At 47.1% G+C, this 25,933-nt stretch overlaps 1 protein-coding gene across 1 annotated transcript in view; it reads right to left on the bottom strand.

Moving 5' to 3' along the window:
* The window catches only part of COMMD10 (COMM domain containing 10), an 898,809-nt gene that overhangs the window by 696,232 nt on the left and 176,644 nt on the right, over positions 1-25,933 (bottom strand). The window contains exon 5 of the mRNA XM_086963023.1: positions 7,490-7,600. Within this exon, the coding sequence (XP_086819149.1) occupies positions 7,490-7,600 (111 nt within the window). The remainder of the gene's footprint in view (positions 1-7,489; positions 7,601-25,933) is intronic.

Raw genomic sequence — 25,933 nt, 5'->3', positions numbered from 1 at the left:
TGATAAAAGAGCAGATCGACAAGCTGTTGACATGGAAGCTGGAACAGCGAAAAATTAATCAGCTTTCGTCACATAAGTCGGCGTCTCCAAAGAAGAAAAAGTTGTGTTTCTGGTGTGGATGTTCAATACCCCATTAGGGAAATGTTCAGCCATAGGAAAGACGTGCAAAGGTTGTGGGAAATAACCCACTTCATAACGGTTTGCAAAGCAAAAGAGAAACCAAATGCGTTGCAGCGAGAAGAGAAAATGGACCCCAGAAGGTTCCAGAAACATTCTTGCCAAGCCCACAAAGCAAAGGAGAAACATCAGTTACTACAAGTAAAAATCAAACAAAGTTGATCATTATCAAGTTTATCCTGAACCGGCTCTTCAAGGTCATTATCAAGCACCAGTGAAGAAGATGGATGTGCAATGATGGTATTGACCGAGGAACAACATGCGCATGTAGGCTTGACTGCTTGCAAGGAAGAACAAAAGACAAAGACACCAAACAAAACAACAGAATCCATTTGGACAATGCCCCAAGGTTACAATAAAAGTCAAAGGTTGTTCCATAACCTTCATCATAGACAGTGGTACATCGATTAACATCATGCCAGTGGAAAAGTTCAACAGCTTGTCCCCTGTGCCTCAACCCGTCAATCACGATGGTATATACGTGGGCTGCTTCTAAAACAGTGCATGGTCAAGGGTCATTCAGAGCGACCATGTGACATTAAGCAGTATCAGTGCAAGCACCAGTTCACGTTCTTCAAGGAACTTCGTCCAGTGCATGCCTACCCAGAGTGAACCAGCATGACACCTTGTGGAAGTATAAGGGTTTATAAGTCATGATGCTTCCACAGCAGGCTCCCCAATAATATGCATGTAGATCCAGCATCTTATGTTTGACACATTGATATAATGCACCCACATTACAAATAGCATCATAGATATACACAATCGGATCTCTCAAGGATTAACAAGCAGTACATGCCTAAAAGTCACATGGGAACAAACCCCGTAACTTTTAAATATATCTATGCTAAGTGACTGTTTCCATGCAATTCTCAGATGTGTTGCACTTTATGGAATGAGTGTCTGTTCTCTGCTTTAAATGTATCAGCATTAACCAAAGATCTAACCAAGCCTGATACAAAGCACGCAAGATTGCTCCTCCTCTTTGTAAACAGTTGATGTAGGAAGCTTTACCACCTTCTACCACACACCAATCTATTAACTACAGATAAAGGAAATGCTGAGATGCTTCCTATTACAACAATATAAAAGTATACATCACATTGCAATGCCTAGCTTTCTTCCCCATATTACAGTACTGCTACAAAGGGCTATAGCAAATGATACGTTTCAAGCTTCAGTTGTCTGAAAAAGTACAATAATGCACAAACCTTCAAACCTCCACCCCCTTCATTCCCCCATAGGCACATCCTCTTAAAACCTGTTCCGCTGTTCTTCCCAAGCACTTCAGTTTGCGAATAAATACCTTCTAGTGAATAGTAACCAGCACATGGATTGCTTGTCCCGGTTAACACTGGCAATTGAAAATGAAAAATTGAGTGTGGAGTGGCTGTTAATAATGAGGAAGTAACATTTGTTGGTGGGATTTTGGTGGAGAAGGTTATTTCTCCACCCATCTCTCCTTCAGGAAGCAGCTCAAGACCTGGCTGTTCGAGCAGTAACATTTCCCCTTCCCCCAGCGCCTGAGACCCTCCCGGGTGAGTAGCGCGCTTTACAAATGCCGTGATTGATTGATTGATTCAGAGCAAGAGTGAGAACAGGCAGTGGAAGTAGATCTTATTTTCAGGAATGTTAAAGGCTGTACCTTAGTGTAATGGCCATAGGAAAGAAAGCTGTAGGGGGCAATTAATCGATATGCAATGTCCAGGGAGAGTTAGAGTAAATAAGGAATAGCCTCATGAGAGGGGGCAATGTGGCTATGCCAAGTTTTTTTTTTAGAAGTGCTCTCGAGGGACACCCAGGAAGGTGTGGGACAAACAGGAAGATCCAATACCATTTATGGTGGTCAGGGTTAGATCACATGGGGGATAGATGGGCGAGAGAGTTTGAATTCTGCAACTGAATAGACAAGTCAGCCAAATCATGATTGGCAACTTCCATGTTGGTCGATTGACCTCAAAGCCTACAGAGGAAATTTGGGAAAGATATTACAGGATCTTTCAATATTCCCTTCAAGGAGGAATGTTTTTGCTATGGTCCCAGTGGGCTGTTATTTAAAATGACCAGAGTGGAAAACGGTTGTGTGTGTATCAACAGATTCAGTTATATGTTTTCTAAAAGACATCTTTTGTAGGGCAGAGCCACCTGAGTGTTTTGAATCCGATAATGTGCACCAATTCATCAGTGCTAAATTGTCAGAGCATTTAGATAGATGTTGGATTTTCCACAAAGGTATTGTTGTATGCATTGTGAAGCAAATGAGCAAGTGGAATGATTCAACCAGGTGACAAAGTAAGCTGTCCGTTTAGCTGTGAACGAGGAAACAATTTGAGCCAGGCATGAAGCAAATCTGATATCGCACAGGACCATCCCAAACTAAGCGACCGAGGTTACACTTTCTGAACATTTGAGAAGTCACAAGCCAGCGATTATCCTTGTCCACTGCTGCATGAAAGCGAAAGGGGTGTGTGTGACCCAAGGAAACTGGTATATGAGGTGGTATGAGAAATAAGATTAGGAACATATAAGCGTAAAGTTAAGGGTTACTTAGTGTAAACAAGCATTTGCAATGCAATAGGTCTCGCATTAGGAAAGTTTGAGCTGTTGGTACTGTAAATGGCAAATTTTATATTTATCTGTTGGTTTTGAAAATACCAAAATTAATAGCTTTGTCATTTACAATGCCAATAGTTTTAACTTTCGCAAATGTGACACCTATAGCATTTGTAATGCAATATGCGTTGTATTTACGTGACTTAGATGTTGAGTGCAGTGTAATTATGTGGCGTGTAATTATGTGGCACTGAGTGGTATTTGGAGTGCATGTTGCATTGAGTGCAGTGTAATTATGTGGCACTGAGTTGTATTTGGAGTGTATGTTGCATTGAGTGCAGTGTAATTATGTGGTGTGTAATTATGTGGCACTGAGTTGTATTTGGAGTGTATGTTGCATTGAGTGCAGTGTAATTACGTGGTGTGTAATTATGTGGCACTGAGTTGTATTTGGAGTGTTTGTTGCATTGAGCGCAGTCTAATCAGTAGAGTGTAATTATGTGGCGTGTAATTATGTGGCACTGAGTGGTATTTGGAGTGTATGTTGCATTGAGCGCAGTCTAATCAGTAGAGTGTAATTATGTGGCGTGTAATTATGTGGCACTGAGTGGTATTTGGAGTATATTTTGCATTGAGTGCAATGTAACTATGTGGCATGTAACTATGTGGCATGTAATTATGTGGCACTGAGTGGTATTTGGAGTGTATGTTGCATTGAGTGCAGTGTAATTATGTGGCACTGAGTGGTATTTGGAGTGTATGTTGCGTTGAGTGCAATGTAGTTATGAAGCAAAATTATGTGGCACTGAGTGGTATTGTGTGGAGTGTGTTGCATTCAGTAGAGTATAATTATGTGGCGTGTAATTATGTGACAGTGGTATTTGGAGTGTATGTTGCGTTGAGTGCAGTGTAATTATGTGGCGTGTAATTATGTGGAGTGTATGATGTATTCAGTAGAGTGTAATTGTGTGGCATGCAATTATGTGGCACTGAGTGGTATTGTTTTGAGTGTATGTTGCATTGAGTGCAGTGTAATTATGTAGCATATAATTGTGGCACTGAGTGGTATTGTGTGGAGTGTGTGTTGCATAGGGTCCAAACCATGAGGCGAGCCCTCACCCCCCCCCCCCTAGACACTTGCTTGTTGTTTATCAACTTCATGTTACGCAATCACAATCCGGCCCTTGAGCCCAGGCTCCTTCCTGCCAGTGAGATAGATGGATGATGGAAGGCCTCGGGACGATGCATGTATGGATGAAGGGTCACGCCCCCGCGGCCGGATGTCATGAAGGGAGAGAGGCGGGATCTGTCAGTCAGTCTCGGAAGTTGATAAAAAACAGTCCAGCCCACGTGCCCCCGCCTGTCAGTCCCGGGTGAGGCAGTGCAGCGCCCCCTGCCGCCGGACCCCAGTCACGACCGGCTCTTGATGGCGAAGGGGGCGGGCGGCTGACAACAAAGAGCCGTTGTAGTGGGCTACGTTAGCATGCGATAGCAATGGAATCTTTTCGTGCCTGTCAACCTCCAATACCCCATGATGGGGTTTCCATGTGAATTTTACCAAGCCAGACTTCTGATAACTGAAATAATCATTGTACCCACCTCCCCCCTCTACTAACCACATAAAGGTGGATTATTAATTAATTAATTAATTGCAGGTTTATATAGCGCTAGGATCGACTCCCGGAGGAGTATCTCCGCGCTTCGACCGCTGCGAAACTGATGAACTTCGGGGTGGCTTCCCTGCCTTTCATTCCATCATCTTATCTGCATGCAACACTCGCAGTTACGCAGATGTCTAAACTTGCTCAGAGAAGCAAAAAAGATATACTTGCCCAGCCTCTGCTTTCAAGATCATGACGCACCCACTTTACAGTTCCAAGTTCAAACATATTTCGCAAGATTTTTGCTTATTGTAAAAAGAAAGAAATCACCGCCGCAGCCCTGCTCCGTGAAAACCGGAAGTCAGGCACTTTCGGCCCAGACGGGGGCGGGGCCTGCAATCCAGCAGGAAGTTCCGCCCTCCGCCGCCGAGGAAGCAGTGAAGCCGGCCGACTCCGACCAGCGCTGCAGAGGAGACACGCCGAAAGAGCCCGGTGAGTGGGAGGGGGGAGGGGGGTGTACGCGTGTGTGTCTGTTCGAATGTGTCTGTGTGTGCGCGCGTGGGTCTGCGTGTGTGCGCGTGGGTCTGCGTGTGTGTATGCAGTGTGTGTATGCAGTGTGTGTGGCTGGGTATGTGCGCATGCGTGACTGTGGTTTGTAAGACGGGGAAGGGGGGAGGGGGGTGCGCCGCTTGTATGTGCCTGCGTGTGTTGTGCCTGTCTGCGTGTATGTGTGTGTGTGGGTGGGGTGAGGGGGCGGCAGCGTGTGTATGTGTGCGCGTGCGTGCAGAGGGGTGGGGGATGGCTGTATCTGTGCCGTTAATGCGTGCGAGGGAAGCGAGTTAGGGAAGCGAGTTAGTCTGCGCAAGCGCAGCTTAGAAAGCTCGCTCCCGAGGTGAAATCTGACAGAGTGAAAGCGCGCGTCTGATTGCTGTCCAGTCTCCTAAATACGGGCAGCATAAGTTGTCGAGCTGATGCATTCATGCTTCGCATGAATGCCACATCAGCTCGACCTAAAAATGAAAGGCTTTGCTCAACTATCCTGATTTAGGGTTTTTCATCTGCATCAGATTGCCCTAGTAAAACCGAAAGCCACATGCCAAATTGCCTAATCATGTTAGGGTTACTGGGGTTCTAAACCCAGCTATTACGTGAAATTTGAAGGAATACGATATGACATAAATGTAAGAGAAACAGAGTGCTCCCTAGAGAGTTGAAGAAATATATTATGGTGTAGGCATTGTAATCTATTTGCTTTCTTGACCCTTTTCCAATCACTCTTTCCTCTGGTATCCCTCGTCTGTATCTCAATATGTTATTCTTGATTATATTCTCCTGCTTCCTTGTCTTTTCCAAGGCGAAAGAATTAACTGCACAAACCTAATAATGCAGCCTAATGCTGGAGCGCCACGAAGGAAAGCAAAAAGTACATTTGATTTTGCTTGTTTATGCAAATGAGAGCTGGCAACATGGACTGTTGTAGGGAGAATAAAGGACAACGTACTACTGAATGCCCAAACACTGCTTTTTTATGTCAAAAAGCTCTGTGGTAAAACGTTCATCTTTTTTTAAAAATCCTAGTTTTTCAGGCTTGGGTTTTACACATGGGTGTAGGCGACACTAAATTTATGGGGATGTGGGGAGAATGGACAGCTTTGGGGAGAGCCGCGCTAGTGTTCTGACTAGTCGCTAAGAACCGAAACATGAGCCAACTAGCTATAAAAAGATTTAAATCAGACCACAAATGTCACAAAAAAATAATATAAGCTTACATTAGAATAAAAATATATAATGTTCAACATTTGTCAATGTCTCAGTTAAGTACATACAATATCAGATCACTTATTTGACTAACACTTACTGAAAGTAATGTTTTAAACATGAAACCCTCAAGACTAAACCAAGCCCTGACGATGTTGCTACGAGTTACCAAAAATGTCAGTTTGTCATGTTCTCTAGTTATATAGCCTATAGTGTTATTAAATGTAAAGAATATTTTATATTAACCATATATTTGTAGCGTTTTCATAGAGCACAGATTCAGTAACAAATTACTTCAATGTGCTCTTAAATAGTGAAGTAAAGTGATGGCTGAGGATAATCAGGTCTAATGCAATTTTGTCAAGTGGTGGCGCTGGGACTGGAATCCAGGATTGCATGCACTTCAGAGACTGCAGGGTTACAACTAACACCAGAGGGCAGTACTTTGTGTTCGGTTATTCAATTACTGCTAGTATATGGAATTCAGAACATGTATTACTCCTCAAATCAAACTGACACTATACACACACATATATACATGTGTATAGTTTTAAGATGATTAAACGATGTGATTTTCTCTTTTGAACGTTTTCGTAGGCAATGAAGGTCAAATATAGCTTTAACACATCTGTCTGAAATCATGCTCCAAGTGTCTTCTTGAAGAGCTGTAAGCTAAAGAGCAATCTTTGGGAGGGCCTCAAAACCTTTCTGTTTTTTTCCGTTACTAATTGTTTATTTGAGGTCATTGAGTGGTTGAGCCTCTTAAAATGGCAGGTTAGTCAAAAATAAAACACAAAATAGAATATATTGAGTTCCCTTGTTCTACTGGCTTGACAGAACGATTCTAAGGTGCCACACCTCAATGACCACAATGAATTAGTTAACAAAACAAAGAGGCAACAGAACCCCTAGGGGGTACAGGCTGCAAGGGGACCAGAGATGTGCCATATGGCTTCAGAAAGACATTTTCCTGCTGCAGCTGTTTATTCTTTACCTGTCGCTTTAAAATCAGGGGGATAGTGACCACTGCGGATCCTCCTGTCCTGCACGGTTCCTACAGTCTTGGTTTTACACTAATATTTGCAGAAGAGAGCTGTGTACGGGAGTAAATCAGTAGCATAACAAAGATGCCAAGAGCTCTGGTGCAAACAAGGAAAATTGGCATTTTTACTGCTGTAGGGGAATCAAAATACAGCAATTATCAAGGTTCAATGGCATCCAAGGACACTGTACCCCGGTGACACTGCACCTGCTGTACCAATGGCTGCCACGCCCCTGAGTGTGTGAAACCTGTCACGCAGTACCTTGGCTGCATGGGTATGTTGATGTCAGTCGAGCCGCGTGTTTACCATACTTGACATTACAGTTGTGCTTGCGCCTGGACGTTGCTAACTCCCTACCTTTGAATCTTCGCTGCTCACGCCCAGCTCGAGGACAGCGCGCGGAGAGGTCATCTTGGCCTGGGTAGACTGGGCCATCTGCAGGTTCAGCTGCCATCCAGTTGTCTCGAGCTAAAAAAGAAAAGCGTTGATTAGCGCGGCTGTGGAGGCAAGTGTCGAGGGGGATTTGTATCATTCCCGGGGGCCCGGCTAGTCCAGGGCCGGGCGGGCAGGGGTGCGGCACAGCCCGCATAGTTCGGCCCGCAGCGCATGCCAGATGCCGGTCTCGCTTGCAATGTCTGAGAGCCCGCCGGGCGGCGCAAGCGTTTCGCATCAGCACAAATGCGGAGAGTCCCCACAGCTGCACCGGCGGCACGTGCGCACGAGATCTGCATTAAACCCTGACCGTGGGTGTGAACTACAAACATAAAAATAGCATGCAGTTAACAGCGGCCTCTATTGTGCCCCTGACGGCCGCACTGAGGTGAAGGCAAGACGCAGACTTGGTAACAGCCATCAGCTGTATCTCCAATCTCCATGCCAGCTTACGGACACTTGCCGTCAAGAATGCTGGTGGGGCAGCTGCACCCTCACACGCAAATGTCACACGCATTTAGGAGCCTCCCACGATGGCTCACCGTGAAGGAAGGGAGCATCTTGGCTGTCCCCGCAGCGAGAAAGATGCTAGGCACTAGAAACACGAGCCAAACAGCGGCCCTGAGATCAGAGAGGGACTGGCATCTCAATTATGGCGACCGAGCAGCGACGCACGGTCCAATTGCACAGCCTTTCAACAACATGCAAATACAGCTAATCTGCTCGAAAAAATGCCACCCCTTGACCATTAATAACACTTTATTAAAAACACTCAGTACAGGAAGAGCAGGCATATCTGCAGAATTCTCTTCCACATATGACCTATACATTTAGGGCCAGATATACAACCCTTTTTTCCAGCCGCAAAGGGGAGACCCTACCGTTTGCGACTGGAAAAAGGGTAATGGCATGTACAAATGCTAATAGCATTTGTGACTCCCGCTATTAGGAAGGTGCGTCCCTTCCTAATAGCGAGTCACCATGCCATACACAATTATTTTGCGGCCGCAAAAAACTCGTAGTTTACCACTTACTTGAAGTAGGTGGTAAACCACCCCCAAACAGCGGTCCTGAGACCGGAGAGAAACTGGCATCTCAAATATAGAGACCGAGCAGCAAAGCACGGTCCAATTGCACAGCCTTTCAACAGCCATGCAGAGACAGCTAATGTGCTCGAAAAAATGTCACCCCATCACCATTAATAACACCTTATTAAAAGCACTCCGTACAGGAAGAGCAGGTATATCTGCTGAGACAAACTCCCCCATATCTAATTGGAGGTTGTACTCTCTTCCACATATGGCCTATACATTTAGGGCCAGATGTACGACCCTTTTTTGCGGCCGCAAACAGGAGATCCTGTTGTTTGTGTCCGCAAAAAGGGTACTGACATGTACAAATGCTATTTTTCAAGTCACTAACACGCAAAATAGCATTTGCGACTCCCGCTATAAGGAACGGGCGTCCGTTCCCCTTTTTAGAGAAAGTGAGAACATATTTTTAAGAGCAGGCAGTTCCTGCCCTTAAAAAAATGAAACTGAAAAGTTACATTTTTCTTTTTTAAATGCATCCCATTTTCCTTTAAGGAAAACGGGATGCATTAAAAAAAAAAAGACTGCTTTATTTAAAAGCAGTCCCAGCCATGTGGTCTACTGACCCCAGTAGGCCACCATCCCTGGGAGTACGACCCATTCCTAATGGGGTCGCAAATTGCTACAGCCTCATCAATATTCAAGAGGCATGCAATTTGCGACCCCATTATGAATCGCTAACAGTGTCTGAGACACTGTTATACATCCCAATTTGCGTGTCGCAAATTGCGAGAAGCAAATGTGATGCAATTTGTGAGTCGCAATTTGGAGGGTCGTACATCTGGCTCTTAGTGTTTTGTCGCTTTGCTATAACGCCTCACACTCCTGAAAAGGCGCGGTAGTGCTTTCTGTGTGACAGCAGGAAAGGCTACTTTGGTGGTTGTGCACAGTGGGTAGGGATTTAGGATGTGCCCTATGTGGAATGCCTTTTGGTGTCATGCGTGCAGTTTGCAAGGGAATCCTAGCTGTGTCAAAGTGAACTTATTGCTGCACTATACATGGTATAATGCAGGGAAATGCAGGATAATTAGAATCGCGTTTTTGTGTTTCAGGAGCGCCCCTCACTCTGTCAGATGATGGAAAGATAATAAAAAATAATACTGAACTCGCCCCAGGGTTGTATTAAAAACAAAAAACACATTTATTCCTATATTGCCTTGTGAGACTTATGCACGGAGCAAGGAATCGTCACTAGAGCAGCTCTAACCCCACACTTATTCATACAAGAAGTCAAGAAACATAAATCCATCACCTTAAAACTACAAACCCGCCGCTCAAAACAAAAAATGCACAAAGCTTAAAAAAAAACACGCACAAAATCTTAAAAATTAGCTATAATAGCTTGCTATCAAATGAGCACAACACCAGTGTTCACCGGGCACTCTTTGTAAAATAACTTCTTTTTAACTCTACTGATTATGTAAGATAACTAGTTAGTGGAGGTAGGTATGGAGATACCGGTGGCCTGGAATCGAAGATTCTGGCTGGTATTACCTTACCTTACCACACCTAAACCTAAATTACACGTTTTGGGGTACAGAATTGGAATAACCAGGCAGATCTGGACTTAAAGAGCCTCTATCAACTGTTTTTCCCCGATTTCCAGGACAAATAAATAAATATTTACCACCTTTTCTCAGCAGGTGGTACACTTTTTTGTTGTGGGAGTGGGCCAGGGAGGGCTTCCGGTGCGAGAGGAGGCTGTAGCCTTACTGTGGAGGGAGGGGAACTTTGTCTGCTCCCTTTGTGGCTGCTGTAAGAGGCAGACAGGTTTGCCTTAGGCCAGGGAGAGCTGGTCCCAGGCCCTGGGTGCCAATATTCAGAGGGGCGCAGCAGGGTGGTGCCTGACAATGTCATGCAAAAAGCAGATCTTCCATCCCACTTGGTCTCAATCAGGTCCTGTTAAAGACAGACCTTGCAATCTGCCATTAATGTAACCCAGCATAATTGTTAGCACCCCATCAACTCACTGCCCTCCTCCCATCTTCCTCACACCTCCTGCCTTACACCGCAACCACCCCTTGCCCCCACTACAAACAACAAATGTTCTTTCTGCCCATGACCCTGTCCCCGGTCAGTCAAATTTAGGGCCTACCTGGGCGCAGATATGGCTGTACCGTGCCACTGCCCACAGCCCTTGACCCGTTGCAGCTGTGGATTTACTGGACAGGGATCAGTGACACCGGGTCTGGTGTTTTCGGAACAGATAAGATAACTTCAGGTCCCGGAAAACACCAACCACTCATTGTATGGGAGAGAAATAAGCCCACGCCCCCAACCCCGAGATCCCGGACACTGCCCACCAAACTTGTAATGGGGGGTCTAAATATGTCCTCAATCAATTATGAGTACTTGGGTGTTATTTATATCACCCGATAAATATCGAAGGCCTCAGAGGACTGTTATTCATCAGATGTGATAAATGACAGCAATTGCAAGTTTTCCCGTTCAAATGGCAGGCAGATTGTGGTGCTCATTACACCAACTCCATCATGGCCTGGTATTTTCCTGGCCTGTTTTCGCCTGGTAAATATCTTCAGGTTTGTCCTGCTGACATTTACCTATGGAAGACTCCATGGCGTCGGAAAAATTGGGCCCACTCAAATTCGCGACACACTGTGCAAACAGGAGCTTGCATAGGTGTTGCAATTTGATGACGCACTCACAATCATTGGTTATGTATGAGAGACAAAGTTCCTGAGAATATCAGCAAGCCTTGTTACAACAAAGACCTAATGCTGCAAATCTTAGGCATATTATGCGGTGCTATTTTGGATACTTTTGGATATGTTCGTATATCATATTCGTCTGGCTTTGTTGAGTACATGTAAATAAACTTCGCATTTGTCAATGACACACATTATTCACATGTTTATAACAACCTATATAATGCTTCAGATTAACTCAACTGTTGTTGCATCCGCAAGTTTTTATTGTGCACCATTCTCAATCAATCAATCAATCAGAACAATTTGTAAAGCGTGCTATTCACCCGGAAGGGTCTCAAGACGCTGGGGGGGGGGGGGGGTCCGTTACTGCTCGAAAAGCCAGGTCTTGAGTTGCTTCCTGAAGGAGAGATGGTCCTAAGTCAGCCGTAGGTGGATGGGGAGGGAGTTCCATGTCTTGGCCGCCAGGTAGGAGAAGGATCTTCCTCCGGCGGTGGCTCTGCGGATGTGTGGTACAGTGGCGAGGGCAAGGCTGGTCGATCGCAGCTGGCGGGTGGGCGTGTAGAAAGTGAGGCGGTTGTTGAGGTATTTAGGGCCCAGGTTGTGGAGAGCTTTGTGTGTGTGGGTAAGGAGTCTGGACGTGATCCTCTTGCTGACGGGGAGCCAGTGCAGGTCTCTCAGGTGGGCGGAGATGTGGTTGTGGCGGGGGATGTCCAGGACGAGTCGTGCGGAGGCGTTCTGTATGCGTTGAAGTCTTTTCTGTAGTTTGGCAGTGGTTCCCGCGTAGAGGGTGTTCCCGTAGTCCATTCGGCTGGTGACGAGTGCCTGGGTGAACGTCTTCCTGGTTTTGGTGGGGATCCATCGGAAGATCATACGGAACATGCGCAGGGTGTTGAAGCAGGATGACGATATGGCGTTGACTTGTCTGGTCATTTCGAGGGCGAAGTCCAGGATGAAGCCCAGGTTTCGTGCGTGGTCCGTTGGCTTGGGGGTGGTGTCTGAGTTCAGCTTCAGGCGGCTGTTCTTCATCCATTCGGCGACATCCTTCATTCCCTCGTGTAGGCTGGCTCTGGCGTTGGCCGGGTCGTTGGTGAGGGAGAGGATCAGCTGGGTGTCGTCGGCGTATGAGATGATGTTAAGGTTGTGTTGGCGTGCGATGGCTGCGAGGGGGCTCATGTAGACGTTGAAGAGGGTGGGGCTGAGCGTGGATCCTTGAGGTACGCCGCAGATGAGTTCGGTGGCCGCAGATCGGAACGGGGGGAGGCGGACTCTCAGTTCTTCCGGCGAGGAACGAGGTGATCCACTTCAGTGCTTTCCCTTGGAATCCGATGTTGCTGAGGCGCTGTATTAGGGTGCGGTGGCAGACTGTGTTGAATGCTGCAGAGAGGTCCAGGAGGATGAGGGCAGCTGTTTCCCCGTTGTCGAGCTGTGATCTGATGTCATCGGTGGCTGCGATGAGGGCAGTCTTGGTGCTGTGGTTGGCTCGGAAACCGGACTGTGAGGGGTCGAGGGATCCGTTCGTCTCGAGGAAGGCGGTGAGCTGTATGTTGACGGTCTTCTCAATGACTTTGGCAGGAAAAGGGAGGAGTGAGATGGGGCGGAAGTTCTTGATGTCGGTGGGGTCCACTGTCGGTTTCTTCAGGAGGGCGCTGAGCTCGGCATGCTTCCAGCTCTCCGGGAAGGTGGCGGTGTTGAAGGAGATGTTGATGATATTCCAGAGTCGGGGTGCGATGATGGAGCCGGCCTTGTTGAAGACGTGGTGGGGGAAGGGGTCGGTAGGGGATCCGGAGTGGATGGTGTTCATCGTGCGGGTGGTGTCTTCGGTGCTGACCGGGGTCCAGTTGCAGAGGGTGGTGGTGGGGGGCGTTGTTTCGGTGGTTGGGTGAGTGGTTGGTGCGTCGAAGCTGTTGTGTATGTCGGCGATCTTGTGGTGGAAGTAGGAGGCGAGTGTGTCGGAGATCTTGCGAGGGTGTGATGTTGTTTCCGGCGCTGGGGTTGGAGAGCTCTTTGACGATGCTGAAGAGTTCCTTGCTATTGTGGGTGTTGTCCAGGCGTTCTTTAAATGATGTCCTTTTGGTGGTGCGGATCAGCTGGTGGTGTGTGCGGGGGCGGTCATGTTTTCTGTGGTCTGGTCGTGGCGCCAGGCTTTTTCGAGGGTGCTGCAGTTTTTCTTGGATGTTTTGAGTTTGTTGGTGAACCACAAGGCTTTTTTGCTGCCATGTCTGCTGGGAGGGTTCTTCAGTGGTGCGAGGACGTCGGTGCAGTTGATGAGCCATTGTGTGAAGATGCGGGCTGCTTCGTTGGGGTCCGTCGTGTTGGTGGGAGGGTTCTGGCTGAGGGAGGTGGTGAGCTGGTCGGCGGTGATCTTGCTCCAGCTCCTGCGCGGAACCTGATGCGGGTGGTGTTGGGTCGTGGTTCTCTAGAAGCTGAAGTGGACGCAGCTGTGATCGGTCCAGTGAAGTCCGGCGGAGTGGCTGAAGGCGATGTGCTTGCTGGAGGAGAAGACGGGGTCAAGCGTGTGGCCGGCGTAGTGGGTGGGGGTGTTCACCAGTTGCTTGAGTCCGAGGTTGGCGAGGTTGTCCAGCAGGGTAGTGGTGTTGCTGTCATTGTTGTTCTCCAGGTGGAAGTTGAGGTCCCCTAGGAGGTTGTAGTCAGAGGAGGCGAGGGCGTGCGGGCTGATGAAGTCTGCGATGGCTTCGCTGAATTGTGTGCGTGGTCCTGGGGGTCTGTAGATGAGAGTGCCTCTGAGGGTGGTCTTGGGGTCGGTGTGAATCTGGAAGTGGAGGTGCTCGGCGGCGGTGAGGGTGTCGTCGGAGTTGGTCGTGATGCGGATGGTGCTCCTGTGGACGATGGTGATGCCTCCTCCGGTCTGGTTGACGCGGTCCTTCCGGGTGATGTTGTATCCGTCCGGGATGGCTATGGCGATGTCGGGTGCTGAGGAGGCGTTCATCCATGTTTCCGTGAGGAAGGCGACGTCTGGAGATGTTGAGTCGAGCAGGTTCCAGAGTTCGACGGCGTGTCTGTGGATGGAGCGGGTGTTGAGCAGGATGCACTTGAGGTGGTTGTTGCTGGTCCCTGGCCTTTCGGGTGCGGTGATGGTCCGGAAGCAGGTGAACTTGCAGGCTTGGCAGGTGAAGGGTCCGTGGGTGCGTTTCGGTGTGGCTCGGTAGCAGGCGGGGTTCTGTTCGGGTTTGAGTGCGTTGAGGGTGGCGTCGTCGTACGTTCATCGTGCTGGCTGGCATCTTCGGGGGCCAGGGGCCCTTGCGCTGGGCGCTGGGCGCGGTCCAGGCGGGACGGGCGCAGACGGGCTTGCCTTTGGCAGGCCAGCGGCGCGCCCGCTGCTCGGTCTCCATAAGTGGGAGGGGGAGGAGGGGTCAGCTGGGAGGCGGGAGGGCAGGCTGCCAATGGGCACGGGGGGCGGGGCCGCAGGGGGGTCAATGGCGGGAAAAAACGGCGGGTTCAGCGGCGGGAAAATCGGTGGCGAGGGGTCAGGGGCTGCTGGCACACAGGGGGGCGGTGCAGGAGAAGGCTGGCAGGCTGAGGAGGCGGCTGGCTGGCAGGCTGAGGAGGCAGTGTAGTGAGCGGGGAAGCGACCTGCCCGAGGGTCAAGGGTCGCTCTGAAACTATTAGTCCTAAGTAAAGGCCAAAATGAGACCACCTCCTCTGAGGCCCATTGTGTTCCCTATTGTAGGTCTTCAACCTCCATCTCTGCACTTTATCTACCTGCTCTTTTGCTTAACACTTCAAAATGCAGTCTAGCCCGCATCAAAACAATTTTAAACAGCCTTTAGGCACATGCAATGATTTAAGAATTCAGTCTTCAGTCACTATGTTCAGTCTTACAAGTTATAAATGCTTTATTCCAATTAGCCTCATTCCAATTAACCATCACATGTTTCCTCACAATCAGGACTTCAATCTGGGCTCTCTATCTATGCAGATTGTGTGGTGCAAATGTTCTTGCAAATCAATCCTTCCCTCATAATCCAACTCAATCTCTACGTATTCAAGTAAATCCAAGGGCGATACGCCAAAATGCTTCTTTTCCCAGCAGACAATATGATCTCAAAGTATTCACACACTGTCCTTCGTGCGGTAGGTCATCAAAATCAACGTCCTGGATACAGGTCAGTGTTGGCACCCGAATAAAATGACAGCCTCCCTTAGTGAGTATGCGACGGTTCACAGCGTTCCGCATCAAAACAAGTCAGAAGGCCCTGTGGGTTAGCGTTACTTGTTGCAGCAGTGCTGGCATCCATCATACATGCTCAGCCCATAACATCTCTGACCAGGAGAACACATCCCTATGACTGCTCGGGGAATTGAATGGCCACATATTGTGGCCAGAGCACAACCCAAGCCTCTGACATCCTTATCAAAGCCTCCAATCACTTGTATAATAGGACTACATTTGTGAATAACTTGCCACTCCCAACTTTGTCAATTATGCCACAAGTCTGAACAAGCTTAGTCTGCAATTAAAGCGCCATTTTGGAAAGCTGTCCTCATAACCATGGCCCCGCCATGACCCCGTATGGAGCACATCCCAGTCGTCCTCACATTTATGATGAGACCACCTTTCCAACTGAGCCATCCCCAGGTTCATTGCACTCCTGATGAGACCCTAGTATCTTGGAAAAGGGTCAACCCGCAGTCAACAAACAAAAAGACAGACATGACCCATTTGTAAATGACATTGAGAATTCACTCTGTGTTTTCCATTGTATGAAATATAACTGCCTGTCTTTCCAATATAATAACCAATATACAGTATATGCTTACACGATTGGTCACCTTGTTCTTTGTTTTTAGTTTTGGTTTCTCTCACTTGGGGTTCTTTTTCGCCTTTTTTCAAAAATCCTTCATTACTCACGTACTTGCAAATGTCAAGATATTTCATTGCCTTACTTATGAAATACATTTTGATTCGGCTGAATCGAATCTAACTGTAAGATACTGGCTGCTTCTTTGAGTTGAGCGTCGACATGGATTAAATCTAGGCAGAACCCTATTTGTCTGAAAATAGAAATTTAAAATGTCAGCATAGATTAAATCTTCACAGAAAATTCTGTCTTATCATATTGTGTTTCGAAAAATGAGCTCCATGTGAACACCTGTTCCAAGCTCAACACTTATACCCATGTTCACATGGCCATTTGAGTCACTCTTATTTTTGTTAAACTATCCATCATACCTCAGCATGAGTAGAGATTCAGGAACCCTGACCTTGGAAAATGGTTCATGGGCAAAAATATGACTAACTCACGGCAACCTAACAATCTCTCCAAGTCAGCCAAACAGTCATACATTTTGCACTCTAAAAAGGACCTAAGAGCACACGTAGAAAATTTACGACATGAGTTGCATCCATCAACTGTCATACGAGTTTGTCTTCAGAAAGAAAATTATGCCTTGTACATGAAGCTCTTCTGACACCAAATATAGGCCAGCTGATGGTCTTTTCGGGCACTTCACACCTTGATCTCTTTTACCTTCCTCTTCCGTCCCCAGGTATCACAGTGTACCTAGCCAAGGATGGCTTCATTTTGCAACCTCCATGCTTAGCATCTGTATTTAATGTAGATAGCAAGGCCATCGGTTCCTCTCACCTTCCACCATGCTCATCTACCGCCTGTAGTAATCTGACATTATCCCATCTACTGCATTTTTAGCCCTAGCCCTGTAAGTTGTTTCTTCTCTACCTCTAGGTAGAACCCCTTTCAGAGAGCCACAGGGCAGGTAAGAGCTTCTGGACCCAACCATGGGGGTTGAAGCCTTTCACTCGCAAAGTCCAGGGCCTGACCTACTATGGTTGCTGAGCAATGGGGCCAAGCAACACTTCAGCACTTGACTCTCAGTAGTAGCCTGGGTCGAGCAGTCCAAGGCTTCTATAGGAAGGTAGATGCAGGGGGTGAACACAGACTCATAACTCAAAATACATTCAATAGCAGCAATACATTATTGTCTAGTTAAATACTTGCTTTTATGACGCAAGCTTTGGCAAAGCAAAAGGGTCTTGCCTATGCAAGTGCTATTGGCTTTGCCAGTGTGTTTTAGCCATGTTGCTATTCAGCCTGGCTAAAAGTGGCATAGAGTGGAGAGTCGTAGAGTGGAGAAGAGTATCATAGAGTGGAGTGGCATGGAGTAAAGGGGTGTAGAGTGGAGGGGCGCAGAGTGTCATGGAGCGGAGGGTAGAAGGGCTGAGGGCTGTAGAGGGGCGGGCGTAAAATGGAGTGGCATAAGTACAGTGGAGAGGAGGGTCATGCAGTGTCAGAGTGAAGTGTGTGGAGTGGAGTGCTGTAGAGTGAAGTGGTTTAGAGTAGAGTGGAGGGGTGCAGAGTGTCGTAGACTGGAGTGGCATAGAGTGTCGTAGATTAGGGTGGCATAGAGTGGTGTAAAGTGGAGTGGTTCAGAGGGGAGTGGTTTCGAGTGAAGTAGAGGAGAATGGAGCACCATAGAGTGGAGGAAGGTGGTGTGGAGTGGCATAGAGGGAATTGCGTAGAATGGAGTAGAGTGTTGTGGAGTGACAGAGTGGGGTAGAGAGTCGTAGAGCGGAGTGGCACAGAGTGTGGTACAATGTCGCGGAGTGGCATAGAGTGGTGCACAGTGTTGGAGAGTAGAGTGTCATAGAATGGAGTGTTGTGGCGTGGAGGGGAGTAAAGAATCATAGAGTGGAGGGGCCTAGAGTGTCATACTGTGGAATAGAGTGTCAGAGTGGAGTGTCTTAGCGTGGAAGGGTGTTGAGTGGTGAGGCATAGAGTGTCATAGAGCAGAGTCGTATGGCTGAGGACCGTAGATTGGAGTAAAATGTCAGAGGAGTGGTGTAGAGTGGCACTGAATGTCATAGAGTGGAGTGCTGTAAAGTGGAGTGTCAGAGTGGTGAAGAGTGGCCTCGAGTTTAGTGATGTAGAGTGGCAGAGTAGAGTGGAGTGATGTAGAGTGGATGGGCGTGGAATGGAGTAAAGTGTCTTAGAGTGGAGTAAAGTGTCTCAGAGTGGAGTGGCGTGAAATGGAGTGGCGCAGAGTGGAGTAAAGTGTCCTGAAGAGTGGCATAGCTTGGAGTAAAGTGGCATGGAGGGAAGTAGAAGGGAGTGATATAGAGTGTCGTAGATTGGGCATGGCATAAATTGTCGTACATTAGCATAGAGTGCCGTAAAGTGAAGATTCGTAGAGTGGAGTGTGAGAAGTTGGCCTGATATGTGATGTCCACTATTATAGTGGGCACCCTGTATCAGTCCAAACAACCCTTCTGGTGATGGTTGTAAAGTCAACCTTATAGACCAGCTATCCCAGTGGTAGCATGGACAAAGCAGTCTTCGGCTAAAACTTCAGAGGGCATGTAAAGCCAGCTGTTTTACCATATGTAACCCCTTGAAAATCAAATGAAAGGATACCACACAGGATATATATAAAATATATATGTCTCTATTTCTAAACAACCCCTCTGAGCTCTTTATGAGATCAGAGGCACAAGCACATAACAAGATACTTAATTATCATACAATAAGTTGCACAAAATACAGTAGAGCCCTAGGGGCACTTCTAACCATATATTAAAATAGTGGTATAAGAACCACGTCACGAACAAAGGATAGGCCTAGGGCCTGGGGAATCGCTGGGGCTACACTGCACTACCAAAGGATAGGAAGAAGGAGACCCACGGGAGGCGTGTGCAGTGTCTTTACACACACGCAAGTCACCATGGAGTTAGAATGGGAACAAAAGAATTGGAAACTTGTTCTTTTAGGTCACTTCCGGATGGACTAGAAGAAAGCTACTTGAAAGTTAAACACTAGGATAGTTAATACCCACAGGAGCACCGGAGTACTCACGTTACCTCACTCACAGAAGCGGGTGCATAGGTGTCAAAGTGTGTCGGGTTTCGTCGCTGAATTCTATGGAGCCTTGGAGAAAGATGCTGCAGGCGACCAGGAGAGAAGTGTCCGGTTGGATCCAAGGGCAGAACGAGGATGAAGAGTACCTGAAAGCAGAGGGGACAGAGTCTGGGTCACTAGCCAGTGACCAGGAAGGAGCCAGGAAGGAACCAGGCGATGTCGCGAAGCAATCAGGTGATGTCGTGAAGCTTGTCTCTGCAGCCACGTGGACCAGGAGGCGTCGACGACGACCAGGAGTCAGGCACAGACTATCCATCAAAGGCTCTCGCTGCTGTCGGCGGTGTCGGCTTCCGGATTGGAGTCAACAAGCCTTGGCTAAGGCAACCACGCAGGAATCGAAGATGGCTTCTTTTTTTTTTAAACAGATTTTATTGTTGAAACACACATAGTCTGCAAAGCTCTGTCATCCAGAGTCTACTGCTATTATCAATTAATCTGCATCATCTTCCACAATGTGTAATAAGAACATAAGAACTCCCCCATTCAGAATATCAGAAACAGTAGGATTAAGCACCGCCCCTCTCCCCCCAAGAGTCCCACCCCCCTTGCATAGCTGCCGCCCCACTTAACCATATTACAGTAATAGAACGCTAGCCATGTGTACCGTACACCAACAGTGTTATTTCACAGTCCAACGTGTCAGAGGGTTGGGAGGGTGGCCTCATCGTGCGGCGGGTCCAGGCCCAGCCCCGGTATTTTGCCCACCTCTTCCAGTAATAGAACGGACGTTTAAAAAAAAAAAAAAATCAGAGGAATTTATTTTACTTGCATTGATTTGGAGGCAATTTTAGGGAGGAGACAGCAAAAATAAAGCTGCATGTGGTTTAAAAAATTGTGAGTCATCCTGCCAAGACAGGTGTGTTGGTACGTAGGACATGGGTAGAAATGGAAGTCCATGCAAATATTCTGCAAGCGCAGAAACACTGGCAATGGAGACTACATGCATAGGGGTGCTATCTAGCACTGCAAGTTTGATAAAAAAGTTTGAGAGGGTGCTATAAAAAGGCATGTGCAAAGAAGTGTAACTAGGAATATTTTATTAGAGGCGCCGCCTTAGTAATAAGAAACACCCTACGTATATGATTATAATACCTTCATCCCATTATTTCTAGGGAGATGAATACTCCTGAGGCCGGGCTTACATCCCCCCCGCCCCCCACTCTCCTAAAAAGTTACAGTGAGGAACCACGGGCAATGGCCAATGGGTCAAGGGAGCAGCGGGTCTAAAAAGTTTGGGAACCACTGACAAAGACTGAAAGAATGAAAGGTAGAGCTGTGAAAAGAAAAGAGTTGCAGAGCTCGACAGTGGTTATGAAATTAAGTAGGGCATAAAGGAAGAAAAGAGGCAACAAACAGCGACTGTAAATGGTGAATGCAAGCTGATTTTTTCTGAATAACAGCAGAATTACAAAGAGACAATCATTTTATTTTTTGGGGGAGATTTATAGAGCGCATGGCTGCCCTAGGGATTCCCAGCGCTAATGATCAGTTACAAGGTAGAGTGAAAAGTTCAAAGATATTGTCTGAACAGCCAGGTTTTACTTTGCTTCCGAAATTGCAGTTCATTATCGAGTTTTCTACATTCTGATGGAATGGAGTTCCAAAGTTTGGGAGCTAGATGTGAAAGAGATCTACCCCCCCATCTTTCTCTTTTGACCTTTGTTTGTGTCAGACGATCTGCTGTATTGGACCGCAGCTGTCTGCGTGGTATGTATGGCGAAATAAGCTTCTTGATCTTCCCTGGACCTTTGTCATGATGTGCTCTGTATGTAATGATTAGCATTTTGAATTTTATTCTTGCCTCTATCGGGAGCCAGTGTAAATCATCTAGATGTTTTTTTACCGGTTCTCGACTGGGGATGTTACATAGCAGTCTAGCTGCTGCGTTCTGCACAGTCTGCAGCTTTTGTGTAACCTCTTTAGGTGCACCAAGGAACAGAGAGTTTCCATAATCCAGTCAGGAGGTGACTAGAGAATGGATCACTGTCTTCCTTAAGTGAGTTGGTACTCTGACCAGGATTTTCCTGATACTTCTTAGTAGGCCAAAACATATTGCAGCTACCTTTGTGGCTTGTGTCCGCATGGAGAGATCGGGTTGTAACCAGAAGCCTACGCTTTTAATTGTATCTGCTGGCGTAGGTATCTTACCTAAGCTCTCTGGCTAGGCTAAAATGGGGGAGGGTATTAGTTTGTTCCCAAGGTGTAAAATCTCTTTTTTTTCCCCATTTAGCTTCAGGCAGCTTTTTGTCATCCACTCTTTGACTTTTATCAGGCAGGGGGACAGCTTCTCTCCGTCTGTGCTGTTTTTTGGGTCTAGTGATATCATTAATTGAGTATCATCGACGTACGAGGTCATAGATATGTTAAACTCTTGCACGATATCTGCAAGAGGTTCCATATAAATATTAAGAAGAGTAGGGCTCAAGGCCGATCCCTGTGGCACTCCACACTTTAGGTTCCTAGTTTCCGAGAGGGTGGTGTTTTCCTGAATTTGGAAGGTTCTTTTGTTCAGGAAAGATTGCAGCCACTTGAGAGGGTTGCCCTGTATCCCCATATTGGCTAGCCTTCTACCTAGTATACGATGATCCACCGTATCAAATAAGGCGCTCAAATCCAGCAGGAGGAGCACCGCAGATTTCCCCTGGTCTAAAGTTTGGCTCAATTCCTCTACCACAACCAACAGTGCAGATTCCGTACTGTGTTGAGCTCGGAAGCCCATCGGGTGGGATGAAGACACTGATTACTTTCCAGAAAATTAGACAGATGCCTGTCACATGTTTTTCTAACAGTTTGCTTGCATATGGTAACTGGGATATTGGTCGAAAGTTTCCCAGCTGTCCAGGATCTGCATTAACTTTCTTCAATAGGGGCTTTATTACTGCATGTTTTCACGTTCCTGACACTTCCCCTGATTCTAGTGATTGATTCAGTATTGTCACTAGCTTTGGTGTAATGACAGGTGTGACGGTCTTAAGAAATTTTGGTGGGGCTGGATCTAACGGGGAGCCAGATTTCACCCTTTCCATCAGTGCTATTGCCTCTTGCAGTTCCAAAGGAGGGAACTGTGTCAGCATTTGTACAGGAGCTGACTCTATATCTTCATCCTCCTCTGGGGCTGTATCTCTCCTGTTCTTAAAGTTACTATATATATCCGTTATTTTCGAGTGAAAGCATGTAGCCAATTCATTACATCTCTCTACCGATGTACCCATGGGGCTAGAGGTGAGATTTATATTGGATAGTATTTTAAAACCTTCGCTGCGGCGGCAATTCCGCCGCAGCGCTAGGGGGAAAGGGGCCCGAGCGTCGCTCACACGCTTGTGACGGAACCGCTCCGTCACGAGCCTCGGTGGAGCTGTGCTCATGACGGAGCGGTTCCGTCATGGCCCCGCCCGCTCAATAGAACGCACCACGCAGGTGCGCCAAGCGGGCCATGACGGAACCGCTCCGTCATGAGCACAGCTCAACCGAGGCTCGTGACGGAACGGTTCCGTCACGAGCATGGAAGCGGTTAATTACTCAGAATAATTTGTTTGAGGAATTCTGGGCGTTGTTTATTTTTTCCTCAAAGAATCTTGCTTGGCTAAGTTTTATATTCTGATGATAGTTTGTTTCTGATGGCTTTTTTGTATTCGACTTTTAGGGATGGATCGTATGTTTTCCTCCACTCCCTTTCATACCTTTTGCACAGTTTTTTTAATTCAAGAAGCTGAGGGTTGAACCATCCCTCGGCTCTTATTCTGGTATTGAATAATTACAACATATTAACAAGCATTTGAAATGCAATAGGTCTCGCATTTACAGGACTTTAAGCTATTGGCATTGTAAATGACAATGCCTTTTATTTAGGTTTTAAAAAACAAAACATAAATAAAAGGCATTGCCATTTACAATTCCAATAGCTCAAACTTGAATAAATGCAAGACCTATTGCATTGCAAATGTTTTTATTTGGTAGGCATGGGGAGATTAAGTGATTTGCCCAGAATCACAGTATGTTGAGCCGACTTTGAGACTGGAACCTGGATCTCCAGTTCCCAAGTCAGTAGACCTAGCCGTTAGGCCACATCCACTCTTTTAATACACTTCCACCGCATTTATGCCTCATAGCCTTGCACACACAGACATGTATTTTTACTTTAGTACACACTGCTGTATTCCCAGTAAACACACTTACATATTAGCAGACACGCTCGAATAACCCTGCACACAGATGTATAAGTACATACCTCTATCAACCAAGACACATACATATGTTCTCCAGTTTCCAATACATATATGTGAATTAGAGAGAACATAACGTGAAGATCATTTTACTTTTCACAAAAGGATAACAGATTAACCACATTAGCCAGCACATGCACATTAGCATGCACATTCTTGAAAATAAGCATGCCAGTAATTTCCCTACGTGCTTGCTAATTGTACCCAATATACGCTTACGTGTATTAACAGGTGAGCACGCTAACTAACAACCACACTTGCACGTTCTCTACAATTACGTGTTGGCCATTAACCGCCCGTGTCACTCATTTTACAGCTGCATGTTTTGTTCCAGCATAAACTCCTATATTATTACCCTCTACATGCGTGTGTAGTATCGCAACATGAGTGGCACAAGGATGTATAACTATTGCTTCCGGTAGGAGCTGTGATTCGTGAAACGTGCAAGAGCACCGGGAGAGGCTGTGTGCCCCGTGACTGCCTCCAGCACTTCGATAAAGTAGAAGCTGGCGGAAATAGCGTCTTCAGTTGTGCTCTGAAAACTGGGCACACATTTCACCCACATGTGCAGAAGGGTGGCTTTAGCTACACGTTGATTGTGCTAATAAACAGCCAGCACTTTGTCAGCTTATTCTAAACAGGGGTTGAAACCTTTATGAGACTAACTGGAAATGAAAAGCAAAACATTACAATGCATGACATTTTTAAAATGCCACTCGCGCTCCTTCAGCTAGCAGCTGTACAACGATGCATGCTTGGTTTCATTGCCATGTGGGGAATGGGGCTGCTGGACTTCGGTGGAACATGCCCTGCGCCATCTTTCCATTTTGTTTCAATTACTCGAGACTCCAGACCATCGCGCGCTGGTGTAACCTACAGGGTCTGAGTGACAGGCGCACTCAGCATGAGCTGAAGTGGGCGAAAGGCCTATCTCTGGTCTGTGCTGGGTGAAAGGTCGCGCTATCTGCATGCACTGGAGTCAGAGCTGAGAGGAGTCCCTGTGGATGATAGAGCCCATGGGGCCTACGAGTGAAACACAAATTAATATATAAAAAAAACTTTCTCATAAACGGTGATACATGTATGATTATTTAATGACATTAAGGAATTGTTCTAAAAAATACACTCCTGCATCGGTCGACGTCTTGGCTCATTATGCGTGATATATAAAATAGTAATTAGCTTTAAGGTGACATGAAAAAACAATACATCATAAGGCGGCAGAGTGGACGTTAAGACGCAGATCTGAACCGGTTTTTTTTTAGCTAAAAGGGGTGTGTTGGCGGCCGCCGTTGAAAATGAAAGCACGCATGGTGCCTGCACATCCTGTCTGCAGGACCAGAAATTCTTTTAAGAAAATAGTGCTTACAGACAGAAATAAACGTTTAGAGTCGCAACCAAAGTAAAACTCCTCTCAGGGGCGAGTCCATCCTCTCCCCCCGCTCACATAACTGCGTCCCTTTCACCTTTTATTCATTCCACTGTCAATCTGATTTGGTGCCTTGAAAGGTTGCAGTTTATTCAATGTAACATGGTTGTACAATTTCGCAATTTTACTTAGTCATTCATAAACTTCCACGGTATTGTATATCTTCATTGTCCTTGTCCAGTACCTCTCATTCCTTGTTCCCAGACAGCCAATTCTGCGAGGTGCCCCTTTTGCCTGACCTTTGTGTCTGCGGTTCCAGGCTTCACCTTGCTACCAAATTTTGTGGGCATGCGTCAGGTCTTGCCAAGGCTGCAAGTGCCGTTCCGCTTGCACTGGACCCTTTGATGACTACTCGCCTGCTCCTCAAGGGCCCCTGCCATGTGGCATCCCAAGGACCCTGTGTGAGCCTTTCATCTACTCTGCCAGTGGCTGTGTGCTGTCATTTAGCTCCCTCAGTACCCCTGCTGTGAGGCATCCCAAGGGCCCGGTAGGAGCATCACATCTACTCTGCCTGTGGTTGTGTGCCATTGTTAGCTTCCCTCAGTGGCCCTGCCGTGAGGCATCCCAAGGACACTGTGTGAGCCTTCCATTTACGTCTAGTAATTTTTCTCTCTGTGGTGTATCTTTCCTGGGTTTCTTCCACCTCACCTCTACTTGCGGCTGCGAAGCCCGCTTCCTTTGGTGTGGTGGGTGGGACTCCGTCTTCCTCCTGCAGTGGGGGGTGGGGATTCTGACTCCAGATCTTGTGCCCCTTCTTAACCCCCTCCCCAGCTGCTTGCCACCTAGCCCCCTGATTGCAGGGGGGTCAGCTCCTTTGAGGCGACCAATCCTGGTCACCACCTGTTTTGCGGGCTTCCGCGACGAGGGGGGGGGGGGGGGGCTTTCCGCCTTCGGGTGGCGTTTGCCCCATGCTCCCAACGGGTCTGGCTGAGCCTTTCCTGGCCCATGTTTCAAGAGACAGTCGCCATGGGAGGTTTCAAATGAAGGCAAGGGAATACTAAGGAGGGACTAACAAGGCGATTAAATAATCAGAAGCCAGCATTTAAGAAGGACAACGACAGAAGC

This window comes from Lissotriton vulgaris, chromosome 3_1, assembly GCF_964263255.1.
Source record: "Lissotriton vulgaris chromosome 3_1, aLisVul1.2, whole genome shotgun sequence".
Lineage (NCBI taxonomy): Eukaryota > Metazoa > Chordata > Amphibia > Caudata > Salamandridae > Lissotriton > Lissotriton vulgaris.
Note: the sequence above shows the minus strand (reverse complement) of the source record. Positions and strands in the feature narration are given on the sequence as shown.